The 14079-nt window shown below is 41.4% G+C and overlaps 1 protein-coding gene across 7 annotated transcripts in view; it reads left to right on the top strand.

Annotated features, from left to right (window-relative positions):
* Nucleotides 1-14079, top strand: part of diaph2 (diaphanous-related formin 2) — a 497420-nt gene that overhangs the window by 394324 nt on the left and 89017 nt on the right. For all 7 annotated transcript variants that reach the window (XM_050042679.1, XM_050042678.1, XM_050042674.1 and 4 more), the window contains one exon: nucleotides 12047-12211. In XM_050042679.1, the coding sequence (XP_049898636.1) occupies nucleotides 12047-12211 (165 nt within the window). The remainder of the gene's footprint in view (nucleotides 1-12046; nucleotides 12212-14079) is intronic.

Genomic DNA, 14079 nt, shown 5'->3' with positions numbered 1-14079 from the left:
CTGATATTGAACCAGCTGTGTGGCATCACAGTGTGTGCAGATGAACGGTGTTTGGCTTCGCCCCTGTGCCAACGTCAACGGTTGGACCTTCGCCACCGGACTGTCTGGAAGCTCTGTTCTTTTGCACACACTGTGCTGCCACACAGCTGGTTCAATAAAGTTTCCCTGCTTCCCTTCACTGGTTCCTGTACAGCAGGGTCGGTCTTTTTTTCACTGTTATAATCATTAAAAAGCAAAAGCAGCATGCAGTAGGCTATATCTTCAGTAGCTAGCTAGTTAACCCTACACTTTTCAGGGTTTGATTTTGGTTTTGGAACAGGGAAGAAACGTATATCTTTTTCCAACCTCTCCAGGTAACGAGTATCATTAATACACGACGTGCCCCAGGCACAACATTTAGCTCCAAATCCACAAAACCAGCCTGAAAATGAAGGAAATCTGAAAAGACTGCATTAGAGTCAATGGAGCACAGCTGTGTTGTTGTCGGACCCTGGTCTAAGCTGGCCCGGTGCTATGCTATGATTGGTCAGTCTGCGTTCAGGGGCTCGACTTAGCGAAGGGTCAATTATTAGAGGAAAATATCGTATCCATTTTCTTACCAAATTCTTCCAGCTCTGTTTTTGCCCAGGGACCGAACATATTGATTTGATTTATTGATCATTAAATCCATGAATGTTCAGTACTGGATATTAGGGGTATAAAACAATCATGTTTTTGTAATGATACAATATTATATGAATTTCATGGACAACAGTACAACATTTGCTGATATTACAAAGTCTGCCACATTGCTATTTTTATTCGATTAAATTCAAAGGTTTGTGGCTGATATGAGACTAGATCACATTCCTGTTTGATACAGAAAAAGCTGCCACCCCTTTCTTTTTTGTTTTTGTCCATAAACGAAAGAAGGAACACATATCATTGAAATTTACTGTGACCAGTGCAGGATGGTGTTCTTTAAATTGACTCAACAATCCCACATACAACACAGCTGTGTGACAAGGACATTTAACAAATGTATAAAATCTGGCTCAATAATAACTGTTAAGGTTCATAGCCAAAACAGTTGTTTTCTGCTAGTTGCTATTGGTATTTGGTATTGTGTTTTGATTTTTTCATACTCACCTTTGGATTAAGTCAGTGCATCTCCAAACAGAACAGCACGTTTGAACTTCAGCCCGCATTCATATTTTTTCAGCCTAACATTGTTGAAACAGAGCAGCCCAGGTTCATCATGTTTCCCAAGTATTTTAATTTGTAACAGCATTGTTTGCATACGTCATGTGGTTTGTCTTTCTTTTCTCCCAAATTCAAAAAAATATTTCCATACTGCAGATTTATTCCCAAGAGGGGGGTTAATATCCTCTTTGTCTTGTTCTTGGCTGCTTGCCATTATCTGCCTGGTGCTACCATGGTTTGACTGTGACACAGACATGCCATGGGAATTTCAAAATAATGGTGTATCTTATCTTAAGATGATGATATGGATTGATGTTTTCACTTGTGTCGATGATATTGGATCGCTGATCGTTGAATCAATACATTGACCCAGATCAATGGATGATGGCTGTGTATCAGTGAATTCTTAAACATTTCTCATGGGCGTTTTTTTCCGAATAATAAATACTGAAGCATGGACTGGTCCAGTTGGGTTTTCTGTGGATGTTCGGCTGTGTAATATTTTTTACAAGCTTGCCTGTGTCTATTAAATGGCATGTGTGATGCCTGTGTTCATGCACATACTTGTCTCTTCAAGGGGCATCTTGCGAGCCATTGTAATGTAGACATAGGGATTGATGTTTACCGATTAGATCAGCGTCAGGGGAAGCGAGAGACTTGACCTTTTACAGTTTGACAAGTATGAACATTGTAAACACAGTGGATTTGCATTGTCATGTTTCCACTCTGTGAAAATTACACTGAGAAGCACAGGCCCTGGGCACTGATGTGACATGAGATTGCTTTGGATGAGGATGAAAGGATGAAAGGATGACAACACCATAAAAGGTCATCAAAGATAAAAGTGTGTGCGCGCGTGGGTGTGTTTTTCAATAATCTTAATGGGACCGCGTTGTGTTCACATGCACTCACTCACCGGCACCATTATAGTGGACACCAAATTATTTTTTGAATTTTTCCATGCTGTCTCTCCCCTTTTTTAATAGCCTATCCATGATTCAACAGGTCATTCCCATGGACCTAATCCCCTCATATCTAATTTATATAGTCTCTTTTCCTTTATCAGATGTAGTCATTACACCCACCAGTCTGCCCCTCATCGAGTTGTTCCAACACCAGCTGGGTGCTGTAGTGAAGAGCTTTGAATGCTTAAGCAGAAACAACCTTCCTCTCTACAGGTATAAATATTTCAGGGGCAGACGGGCAGAATAAATTGACAGTAAAATTGACATCAAATCTGGCTTTTAATTTCAAGAGAAAAGGGAGGCAGGAGCTGCAGGGGAGGTGATGGAGAGGAGTACTGAGAGAGGGAAGGTCATGACCCCCGTGTCAGTGTGGTAATAAAATTCACTGAGGCTCTGATGTGTGGAAAAACACAGCCCTTACACTTATTAAATATATATGTATACACTGTCTATGTATTTCATATAAACTACTGTACACTTTCTATATATTATGTATGTGTATTTTGCCTGTCATGATAATTACATTACCCACTTATTGTACGATAGATGTACATGACTTGGATTATTATGCTTACCTCGATATTGCCAGTTGTGTTTACATATATTACGTAAGAAGTTTGCCAACATCTCAGCCAACATGATGTTGGGGTTTTTCCGACCATTGTAAGACCTGGGCTCAGCGATTCTCCCTTTTTTAACGTATCATCCCAGCCCACTTGCATGAGTCAGAGGAAAAATTAAAAAAAACAAAAAAAAAAACACTTAAAAGACAACCTTACCTTACCTGTACCCTGCAGCTGCACTTTTGGAGTGAAGGAGGCACAGTTCTGATAGTCATTGGCTTGCCGGACACTAGCAATGAGCCAAAGAGTCGTCATTTGTAGTTCAGTCAGGAATAGCTTAGTCAGAGAAAACTTTATTTCCGTTTGCAGTATTATATTTAGCGGTATGGCTCTGTTCTGGGGCCTCTCTGCCTTCCCTCGGGCCTACACAGAAAGCCTCTTCAAAGCACCTACGTTGAAAGCCCACGGCAGAGAGAGCAAACCTGTCTGCCCTTCCATGCAATTACGTAGAAAGCCTTAAGGCAGAGAGAGCACACCTCTCTGCCCTTCAACGTGCAAACAAGGAGAGCCTAAGGCAGAGTGAGAACACCTCTCTGCCCTTCCATGCACCTACATGAAAAGCCTAAGGCAGAGAGTGCAGCAGCAAAGACCCCCTGGGAACAGAACAGAGCAGCATCAATGAACAGAAATGACATTGATAAGTCAGATACAACATGAAAAGGAGGAGCTGGGGTGGAGGCAGGTTGCAAAGCAGCTTGCAGAGGAAGCAGCAACAGTAGGCAGGCCAGAGCAGTTTAAATATTGCGCCCTTAATGAGAACCACCAAGGACTCATGTGATCTATCAGCTGACTCCCTTCCATCAATCAGCTGCTCCATCAGATGATTTGGCTGTTTGAGATCAGCTGATGGAGCTGGGATGTGAGCTTAGCTTGCTGTGTGTCCTGCCTGAACTAACGCTATGCTCAGTTTTTATCCTCCAACAACCTCATTCTCCACTCCGTAAAAACATACAAAAAACACTCCTAGGGCGTCCGTCCCTGAGAGCTAACTGCAGGACACCAGCTGAATTAAGGTGTTCCTTGAGCTTCCTGATCCTTTTCTATTATTTTCAAGAGACATTGCTTGGTTTCAACTGGATTTTGTTGGCCAAATTTGTATTTCGTTCCTGACTGCATAATTCTGGGCTACTCCTATAGAGGCACTATAACTTTATATATACTTTCTTATTAACAGGTGTTCATTGCTTTTTAAAAAATATAGGTTTTTTTATATACATATATATTCCAATTCCAGTGTCTGAATATTCTGCTGTAAAAGTTTATTGCTCTTTAAAAAGGTGGACCTGCATTATTCTGCTATAATATTGTCATTATATCAGCGGCATAAAGTGGTCTTAAAATGACAATAATATTGTTTATCACAATTATTTCTGGGACAATAAACGTCCAACAAAAGCAGTTGTCGTGACAAGTCTAATACAGAGTGTTGTTTTTTTTTTTATATTTTGGACTGCAAAGTGAATCAAGGAAGCATTTAAGACACCGAGAACACTGAAGGTTTAGAGGTTAAAGTCGACTATGATCACTGCAGCGGCACACTAAAGTATTACATTAATTACATTTTGCGAAGGGGAGGGAGATGGCAACGAGTAATCACCACCCTGTTGGCACCTTCTGTAATCCAACAGAGACAGAGAGAGAGAGGGAGGGGGGAGACACAGTTTGTTGTGTGTGTATCTGAATGTGTGCAGCGACAAAGACGGATCAACAGGATAGAGTTTCTCGATGGCACACAGTTGATTTTCATCCAAGGTGTTGTTTTGATTAGTTTGGACAAAGTCCAGCAATTTTCCGAGAGTATTGTTTCACTAAGGCATTCAGTTTGCTACAGATTTAATTATTTTCCACATGTGAAATGAACCTGACTTGAATTCTTTATTCTTGGCCTCTCAGGTTTCCATTTCACATGAGCTGAGATTGTAGAGGCCTTTTTGTCTTGTTCTCTAAGTTTGAAGTCGGTTATTATCCAAGGTGCTGTATAATCAGCTAGCAAACGCAGGTTGGCTGTCTCGCTCATAGACCCGAGAACGCTATTACTGCTAGTAGGACTAATTCTACACTTCTTGAGCCACGATTGCAGCAGGACTCTTGTCATGTCAGTGTTGGCCGGTCTGTCATTTACCACTTTGTTCTAGTGTGAAATATCCCAAAAAATTCTGGATGGATGGCGTGGATCTATTGGCGTGGACTTTTGAAGAGATATTAATGCTTCCCACAGATAAAATTATGATAATATAAGTTTGTAAGCCCCTGACTCTTCATGCAGTTCTACCAGCAGGGTACATCGAATGAATGGATGGGCATAAACATGACTCAGACATTTGTGGCTCCCTGGTGGCATGGTCTTATGACTTTGGTAATCCCCTAACTTTGCGTATTAGTGCATTTTACAACATATCCTCATCCAGTGGTTTGTATGATATCTTACGAAAAGTCATGCACACGGGTCATATGATATCTTACAAATTTGTGCCCCTATCAGTTAGTCCAGGTTCACTAAAAGAATCATGTTTTTCCATAACATACTTAACACAACGGGACATGATGTGACATATTGACATGATCTTATGTATGTACGTAATTTAAAATATCTGTGTTCATTTTTGTTTCACATGGTACACAAACCTTGGTCTCCTGGGTGAAAGTCCTCTGTTTGACCCATCCATTCACCCCAATCGCCTCCCTATGCAGACCTTCTTGCTTGTACTGTTATACTGTTACATGATTTCCTCTTTTGCTCCTGTCATATGAGAGATGACAGCCTGCAGCACATAGGCCCCTCAATCACAGCCTCCTAGCTCAAGATGACATGGATTATATATGAACTATATTGCATTACTTCTCTGAAGTAAGGAGTAACAACAGCGAATAAGAATAGACTGAATGTTGGCATTGCTAAATAACATAGTGAACATGGTAAGCATTTTTTGCTCACCATGTTAGCATCTTCAGTGGGAGCATATTAGCACACTAACATTAGCCTTTAGCTCAAAATACCACACTGTCAATTAGTTAGAACAGATAGCATGACTGTTTAACAGTGTCTGTGGACATTTATTGTTGCTCTTCTCTTAAAAATGAAATCAGATCACAGGTAATTTTTTCAGTACATCCAGATATGTGACTGTGATCTACACCTTTAAACACACAGTATAAGGCTTCCTTTAAATTTTTGCAGCCCTCCCTCTCTTCACTGTATCCTCCCTCCTCCCTCGTCTCACACACTCCCCCCCTCCTCCCTCCATCCACCTCAGCACCAGGTCACATCCCAATTTTCCGGAACTGGCTGCTCTGCTAATTCCCTCTGAGAGCCCCAGAGTCTGTGCCATGGCCCAACTCAGGACGCTGTCAGCCTCTTTCCCACTCGCCCTGTGGACCTCCCCCCGCTTGTATCACCGCACACAACAGAATGGTCCTGTCCTCCTCACTTAGGAACCTGACTCACAGGCTGGAGAGGAATACTATCATGTCAAGTCTTGGCTAATGGGGGTTGAAAAAAAAAAAACCCTGTACACAACACAGTATGAATTCCCTTTTTCTGACTTTTCTGCTTTTCCTTTCCTGCTTTTTAATGCTTTGAATTTAAGAAGACAAATAATTTTAGATTTATAATACAGAAAATAAGATCTGTTGCAGTCATACATAGATTTGAGTCAATAGAAATACTTTTTACATTTAAAAGTCCATATTCTCTCTCTCACTTTGTGCCCTACCTCTGCACTCCATTCCTTCATCCCTCTCTCATCCCACTCTCGCTCTCAACATGATGGGTTGTGTCCAGTCAGTGGGCAGCTTTGGTGTAATTTGGCCCACAGGGGCTGTTGGCAGGAGGTGTGGGGATAAAGGGAGCAGGGATGGTGGGGTTTGGAGAAAAGCAGGCTTAGTGTGGGGCCTTGGATGGAGGGGCCAGCCAGCACATAGGAAAAGCATTAAATAAACATTAATGCAACTAGGTTACAGGAGATTTATTAAGGAGGCTTTTTGGGCCCCCACTGTAGGGTTTTATGCAGCACTTTAATAACTCTCTCATGCACTCAGGTAAACAAACCAGGTAATTTATTGCCATCCTCATAGGTGGCCATTGTGAAAACTGTTTTAACTTTGTTTTGGCTCATAAATGGATTTTTTTCCTCCCCTCCTCTTTCTCAGGGTTTTATCACGGAATTGAATGGAGTCTGGCTCCACAAGAGCTTTTTTTTTGTTGTTGTACATCTAGGGTAAGTCTGACTTGGATATGATTTTGATGTCACTTTGTGGCGTTAAAAATGAGTGCCCTTAATCGTAGCTTACTGATGTTAAATGTACCCTTTCTGGCGTGTCAAACACACAGATAAAAAGTGACTGATTAAACACAGTAATGAGGACACTGTCACAGGACAAAGAACTAATTCTAGATTTTTACAAGGACAGGGTGGGTTTTGGCAACAACTGGAGATTTGGGAGAGGAAGAGGAAGAATTATAAAATCATGAACTAGCAGAGCACTGCCATCAACATCACATTTTACATCTGACATTGCATTTGTAAATCAACACTGTCAGATAAGACACTGTCAGAAACAGGAGCTGTGTAAGCCAAGCCTTAGTGTGTTATGTTTAGTTACTTGCTGCTTTTCCAGGAGCCCTTTTTGAACTATAATTGTTTATCCTCCAGTTATGCCAGATTCAGTTATTGAGAGAGTCTTAAAAACAGTCATTCCTGAGCTAGACGGAAATTCAAGAAAGACAAGGCAGAGAGCTATAAAATGCCCGTGTTTGCAAAGTTAATTAACTAATCTGACCGTTAGCATGAAATCCAGGAAGGACTCTGCAGATCTCTTCAGTAGCATCCACATTTGCAGCATTGAGCCCTCCAGCCCTGGAGCAATTGTGTTGCTTTGCATTGTCGAGGTGCAGTGCACAGGAAGTGCGGGCGGTAGCACTTCTCTGAGGACAGTGAGAAGAGGAGAGCAGAGACTGACAAACAGGGTCGGGGCAACCAAAGGCTGCATGATGCTTTACCTTGAGACCCATCGCCTCTGCTCCCTACTCTGCTCCAAGCCCAAGTGATGAGAATACCACACGCAGCTCAGACAGCATACTTGCGAAAGTTCACTCTGTGTAGGAGAGAAAGAAGGGATTTTTTTCTTAAAAAATTTCTGTGTTTGAGCGAGAGAATTTAATGGAGAGAATATCAAGGGGAAATGTAGAAAGAATTATAAAGGGAATGTGTTTGAAAGAGACGGTGTCGGACAGGAAGAAAGGAGAAAGAAATAATAAAAAGATTTATCTTTGCAGAAGAAAAGACAATAAAGGCTACAATGACTGTGAGAAACTAAAGGAAAGAAAAGAGTAACAGACAACCTGACAGAGAGACATTCAAAGAATGGGTGTGTGACTGTGTGTATGTGTGTGTGTGTGTTTGCCTGTTCATTGTGTGGCTGTATGTGTGTGTTTGATGAAGGCTCTAGCATACCGGTTGTGTTGCTGCAGGATAGTGTGCGTCAGGCTCCATCAATATGACATGTCTTTGATGTGGAAATACAAGGAGCAAAAGCCCAGTCAGCCTCAGTCCAGTTCCCAGCGGGACACATCTACCACTGTGCATGTGCATACATGTGTGTATGAGTGTATGAGTGTGTGTGTGTGAGAGACTAAGAGAGAGAAAAAGAAACACAGAGAGCCACAAGCCACAACAAGCACTGAAAGTAACCACTGCTTCAATGTTTTTTTAACTACTATTCTACAAGGGAGGCAACAGTTGTGACCCGAACATTTCCTGAGCTAAAGGCACGTTGGACTCTGCTGTGAGGAGGAATCAATATTGAATCTAAATGCTGTTAATAAGCCTTTCCATGCTAGAATAATATCAGCATGTCTCTTGCTGCTAAATTGACACATTAATGTTTGGCCTGCTTTTTGGCATGAACCTGTTGCTGATTCTGGTGTTCAGTGTAGCATTATAAATATTTATGCCTTTCTCATTTTATCCTTCAGAGTCAATGCTCTGTTCTAACAAATTAGGCATTGTTGAGAGGGAGCATTTTAAGTGAAGCTCAGTCTAGCACTTGAAACTGACTGCAGTAGTATTTTTTGGACGAAGCACTGAGGTTCAGTTTGACTAATCAATGACACTGAACCATATGGTGCCGTTTATGGTGCATTGGTCCCTAGAAAGCGATTTTTTCTTTACAAGGATCGTTTCAGGACTTTACCAAACAAACACCCCTGCATTACAATACAGCTCTGTCAGGAGTTTGGATGTTGAAAAGATATCTTTCTTTGGCAAAGTTTTACTTTTACATCTATCTGTCGGGGCCCCTGAGTTTTCACACACAAGTGCAGTGAGGGGGAGGTGGTCAAAAGAAGAGATAAAGGCAGTCTGACAGAAGCAAGGGGGATAAATCAGGTTCAGGCAGACAAGGAGATAGAGACAGGGAAGAGGAAAGACAGAAGGATGAGTCCATCCGTCGGGCCTGTGTGTGGGCTTGCTGCTAACCTGGACTGTGCCATCACTGCTGCTGTTTTGGTAAACACTAGCTTGCAGGGAGGTAATCCAACCAGCCTACCCTGTCGGTGCTTTTATTCCCTGTCAGCTACACAAAGGCCTCTTCCACACACACACACACACACACACACACACACACACTTCCATGTGAGCATATGTACAGTAAGAGCACAAATACATCACACACACATGCGCATGTGTTATTTATATCCACATGGAAACAAAAAATGTGAGTTAATAACTTGCCTAGGGACACAGAACAATCCCTGGACCTCAACATGGACGCCTACCAAGATGACAGAACAAACAAACAAACCATGAATAAATGGCACTGTAGAGAAACACTGCCTTTCACATGATAATTGAAGATTTTTCACAAAGAACAATATCTTGGTAACTGTTTAGCCCTGACAATCACAGGCCACATGCTGTACCACCAGCCTGTGTATGTTGCCAAGGCGACTGCATATGAGCACTAATAATGTGTATCTGTACCCATGATGGTGTGGACAGGAGACTGCTGCTTTAGTACGTAAGCATAACATACAGTATAGAAATACAATCTGAATTATTCTGCTCTCTCTTGAGTGACAATGACTGAATCATTGTATTTATCTGTTAAGATTACCCTGTCCTAACTCCCACCCTCTCTGGTTACTGTTGTCAAGCCTGTGAAGCTCCCGCACCCGGCCTGTCAATATGGCATTTTCAAGGATATCAGTGAGAGATGTTCTAAAGGAAGTTGTAGCAAATGTATGGAATGACAGTTCAGAAATATCAGATGGCAGGACAGGAAGTCTACAAATATGCATTTGAGAGAGTTGGGCACCATGTGTCTTGACAATTCATGTGAAGAACAAACACAAACAGGAACAACAAAGTTCTTTCACAGCAGGGTCAGTCAATGTAGTGTTCTATTTAAAGCTAATGTTTATATGCTAGCCAAACTAAATTATCCTGCGTTTCCATGTCTCTACAGGGCAAACAGCCTCATTGGTATAACAGTTACCTAACTAGAAGTTAAATCCAAGTAACTCATCATTATTCAACCCTCTTTGTTTGCCAACCGCCAAGCTGTCTAATGTTGGTTAGCGTCTTACCTTGGACCAAACAAAGGAGTTTCTGTTGATCTTCCATGGATCCAGTTGTGAGTGATGTCTGCCACGTTTTTAAATCCATATCTGACATCTCTCCTGTTGCATTTTTTGGGTACAGAAAAGCGAGAAGCACAACACTCCCTTCTAAACTTTGAGGCCATCACCTGTCAGACTTCCATATGCACATTGTTTATGCATTTTCCCTTGTTTTGAAAGCCTGACAGGCCTCCTGTGCCAAGTTATGGTTGTTAACATATGTAGTGTGGCCACTTTAGAGGTTCCAAGATACTGCCATCCTAATATCAGCCGTAACTACCATATGAGTGCAGCACGAAGCAGTGGCGATGAGCTTGTCAGTGGGATACACACAGGCACTAAAATGAACGCGTGGCTGGACCGGCTTACCACAACAAACTACAGAGAAGCTCGGATTACAACACACAGAGAGGGAGTGCGACCTCATTCTCTACTCTGGACGCCATTACTTTACTATATCTTTAATTAGTAAATAGGTGTTTGTTGCCTTATTAATGCTCTAAATGCTGCATATAAAACCTTTAATGTAGTTGTACACTCACAGTTTTCATTTTATCAACGACATTACAGCTTTGCTTTCTTTAGTTTCCATTAAAATAAAATAGTAGCTTACCTGTCAAAACCTCTGGCTGGTTTTTACCCTTGCTGATCATCTGTCTGCTGATGCACGATCTGTTGGACCTATTTTTAGAAATCTTGCCGCGTCATGACATCTCAGCAATTACTTGTAAGTACAACGTTATTGTAACCAATGGAACTGATGGCCAGGGCTGTAAAAATAAAACCGAATTTCCAACAATTTAATTCCACATTATAATGATAAGCTTTGAGCTATTACAGATATTACAGCTATAATAACTATAGCCTCTTAAGAAGGAAGATGAAAATGATTGAAGACGCAGCAGGTTGTTGGACACTATTGCTGATACATTGGAAATGCTGCTGCTGGAGGAGTCTCTGTTGAGGGTAGTTTTCTTTTTCTTTTTTTTTGTCTTTGTTTGCAAGCATGTACAGTTGCCGGTATGTGTGTGTTGTGCAAAGTTGTGTCGTACTCATCCCACACAGGGTGTGTGGGTCTTGGAGTGTCCAAGTGGAGTCTCCATGAGGTCAGTGGCTGCTGTGATAATGCTTAACTGATGCCGGCTGTCAATAGCCATTCACCAGGAGAATAGTGCTCCGCCTGTTCAGTAAATTACACAGTGCGACGTGAGCTGTGAGGTTCAAAACAACCTGACCCCACTGTTGTTGGGAGAAACAATAGAACAATGACTGCAATCAGCTTTTCCAGCAACCATCTGTGTCATGCTGCTGACTACAAAACACCTTTCCATTACTCCAGGGCTGCAGCTATTAGCTCACCATGCCATTGACTCCAAAGGGAGTTGGAGAGGTTATTGTAATGGCACATTAGATTGTCTCTGACCCTTCCTTATCCAGTGTTTTGTTTTGTTGACCTTGACATAGGTGGGCTTTTTGAATGCTATAAAGCCTCTGAAGTGATCATTTCTCACAATGGCTTGTTTTGTCATGGATGAACACGTTTGTGAGGTGTCATTATATTACTGATTACACTAGCTTTTAATATGTATATCTTGTTTTATTTTCTCTGTGCTTGAGACATGCTGTTCTCCTTTTTCCCTTAACTCTGTCCTCCTCACGGCTTCTCCAAGCATGCCCGGGAGCAGTATGAGAAGCTGTCCACGATGCACAAGAACATGCAAAAGCTCTACGAGAGCATTGGCAGCTTTTTTGCCTTTGACCCTCACTCGGTCAGTGTGGAGGATTTCTTCGGAGAACTGGCCAACTTCCGCATGCTCTTCATGGTGAGTATATAGCTACTTGGTTTGTGTATGTACATGCAAAGTCTAACAGAAGCCACCACCCACTCATGCACATTCCTTCTCACACATTTCCATTTGCTCACACACATTGGGTGTCATTGAAATGTGAACAGGATTTGCGTGTTGAACATGCACACATTTTTAACAGACTTTCAGTAGTCCGAACTGATGGAGAAAACATGTGCGGACATTACAGTGTTATGCTTTTATGGGTGGAATTCATGTGGGGGCGGGGGGGGTCTGTCCTGAATATGTGATTATATCGTTTAACAAGGTTCAAACTTTTTCTAATAGAAACCCCAAAAACAAGCTTTAATGCCCCAAGTGGCGCCTCAGAGCTACTGTGGTGGGTTTGCCAAAATATCGTCTGGTAATTTAAGTTAAACTTTTTGTTTTTGTTTTTATTAAAATATCTGCACAAACCCAACATATTATTAGCAAAGATAAATTGGCCTATTCATAAAAAAAGTAATTTACAGTACACAACACTGATGACAAGCAAGCTGTTACCAACGAATCCTTGTGCAATCATGTTAGCTAGCTAATGCTAGTTAGCAAACTAGTTAGCTGACGGTTACGTACAGGCTAAACATATCGGCCAATTGGCTGTGTTATTATTATTCCAGGTTTATAGACATTCTTATGAGCCACACTGGAGCGTTATTTAACTTTTCAATCAAGAGACTCTGTAAACCGTCCATCTCAGAAACAAACATGATGTATAAATATATGAATCCGCCAATGATTAGTAATTTAGTAGTATTAGTATTGTATGCACCATAAAATATATATATATATATATATATATATATTTATATCATTAATATGTTTATTAATGGCACTTTAGGCCACCCTACGTGTTATTGTAGGCCCAGTTTAATATGCAACTTAATTTTATACTATAAATGTAGTAGGGGCTCTCTGCTCCGTCTCTCTTTGAGCTAAGGGGTTCTTATCTTGTCCCAGAAAAACGCTGAAGACCATTGCATTTATTTTCATACTGTCTGTGCTGGAACACCTGCATTCACCTTTTGTCTGAGAAGACTTAATTTTAGTGCCTGTCTCTTTAAGACCCTATCCCAAAAAAGCCCAGTCTGCTCTGATTGGTCAGTGTTTCCAGCTCTTACGTATGTGTGCGTACAGCTTTGAAGAATAATCACTAAAAGCTTCAAAACAAAACCAGACATGTTCCAGTTGGAATATGGTCCGAAATTGTGCCATCAGCTATCAAGATCACGTTTCCCTGACGTTTCCCTAGCATGTAGCTACTTGTATCAGTGTACTGGCAGACAGGGAATGACTGTGAATAGCGGCCCTTTCTCCGATTAAAAATCACCAATAAAAGCTTTTAAACACAACCGGACGTGTACCAGCAGAAATATGATCCAATATTGGGAAGAAATTAAGAACATAAGCCATCAAGATCTCGTCCCCCTGACATTAGCATGTAGCTACTTGTAGCAGTGCAGTGGCATACAGGGAATGACTGTGAATAGCAGCCCTTTCGCCCATTCAAAATCACCTGACGTGTTCCAACAGAATAATGACTCAAAATTGGAGATAAATTAATATCAGCATTCGAGATCACATGTTTCTCTGACATTAGCATGTAGCTAAATGTAGCAGTGTAGGCTAAGTACTTTAACGTTAAACACTTGCAGTAGTGTGCCTGGAGCAGATGTCCATAAACTTATAATATTTCACAATGAGAAACACTGTTATTCAGTATGTTTACGATGCAAAATGAACACACATGGGCAGATTATGTTTTTCTTTCTTTGTATCTGTATAGCATCATGTTGCCCATTACAACCACACATCTACCTGTATCCACCAGGCAGAGTAAAAAC

Source organism: Epinephelus moara, chromosome 4 (assembly GCF_006386435.1).
Source record: "Epinephelus moara isolate mb chromosome 4, YSFRI_EMoa_1.0, whole genome shotgun sequence".
Taxonomy (NCBI): Eukaryota; Metazoa; Chordata; class Actinopteri; order Perciformes; family Serranidae; genus Epinephelus; species Epinephelus moara.
This window is presented reverse-complemented; position numbering and strand designations above follow the sequence as displayed.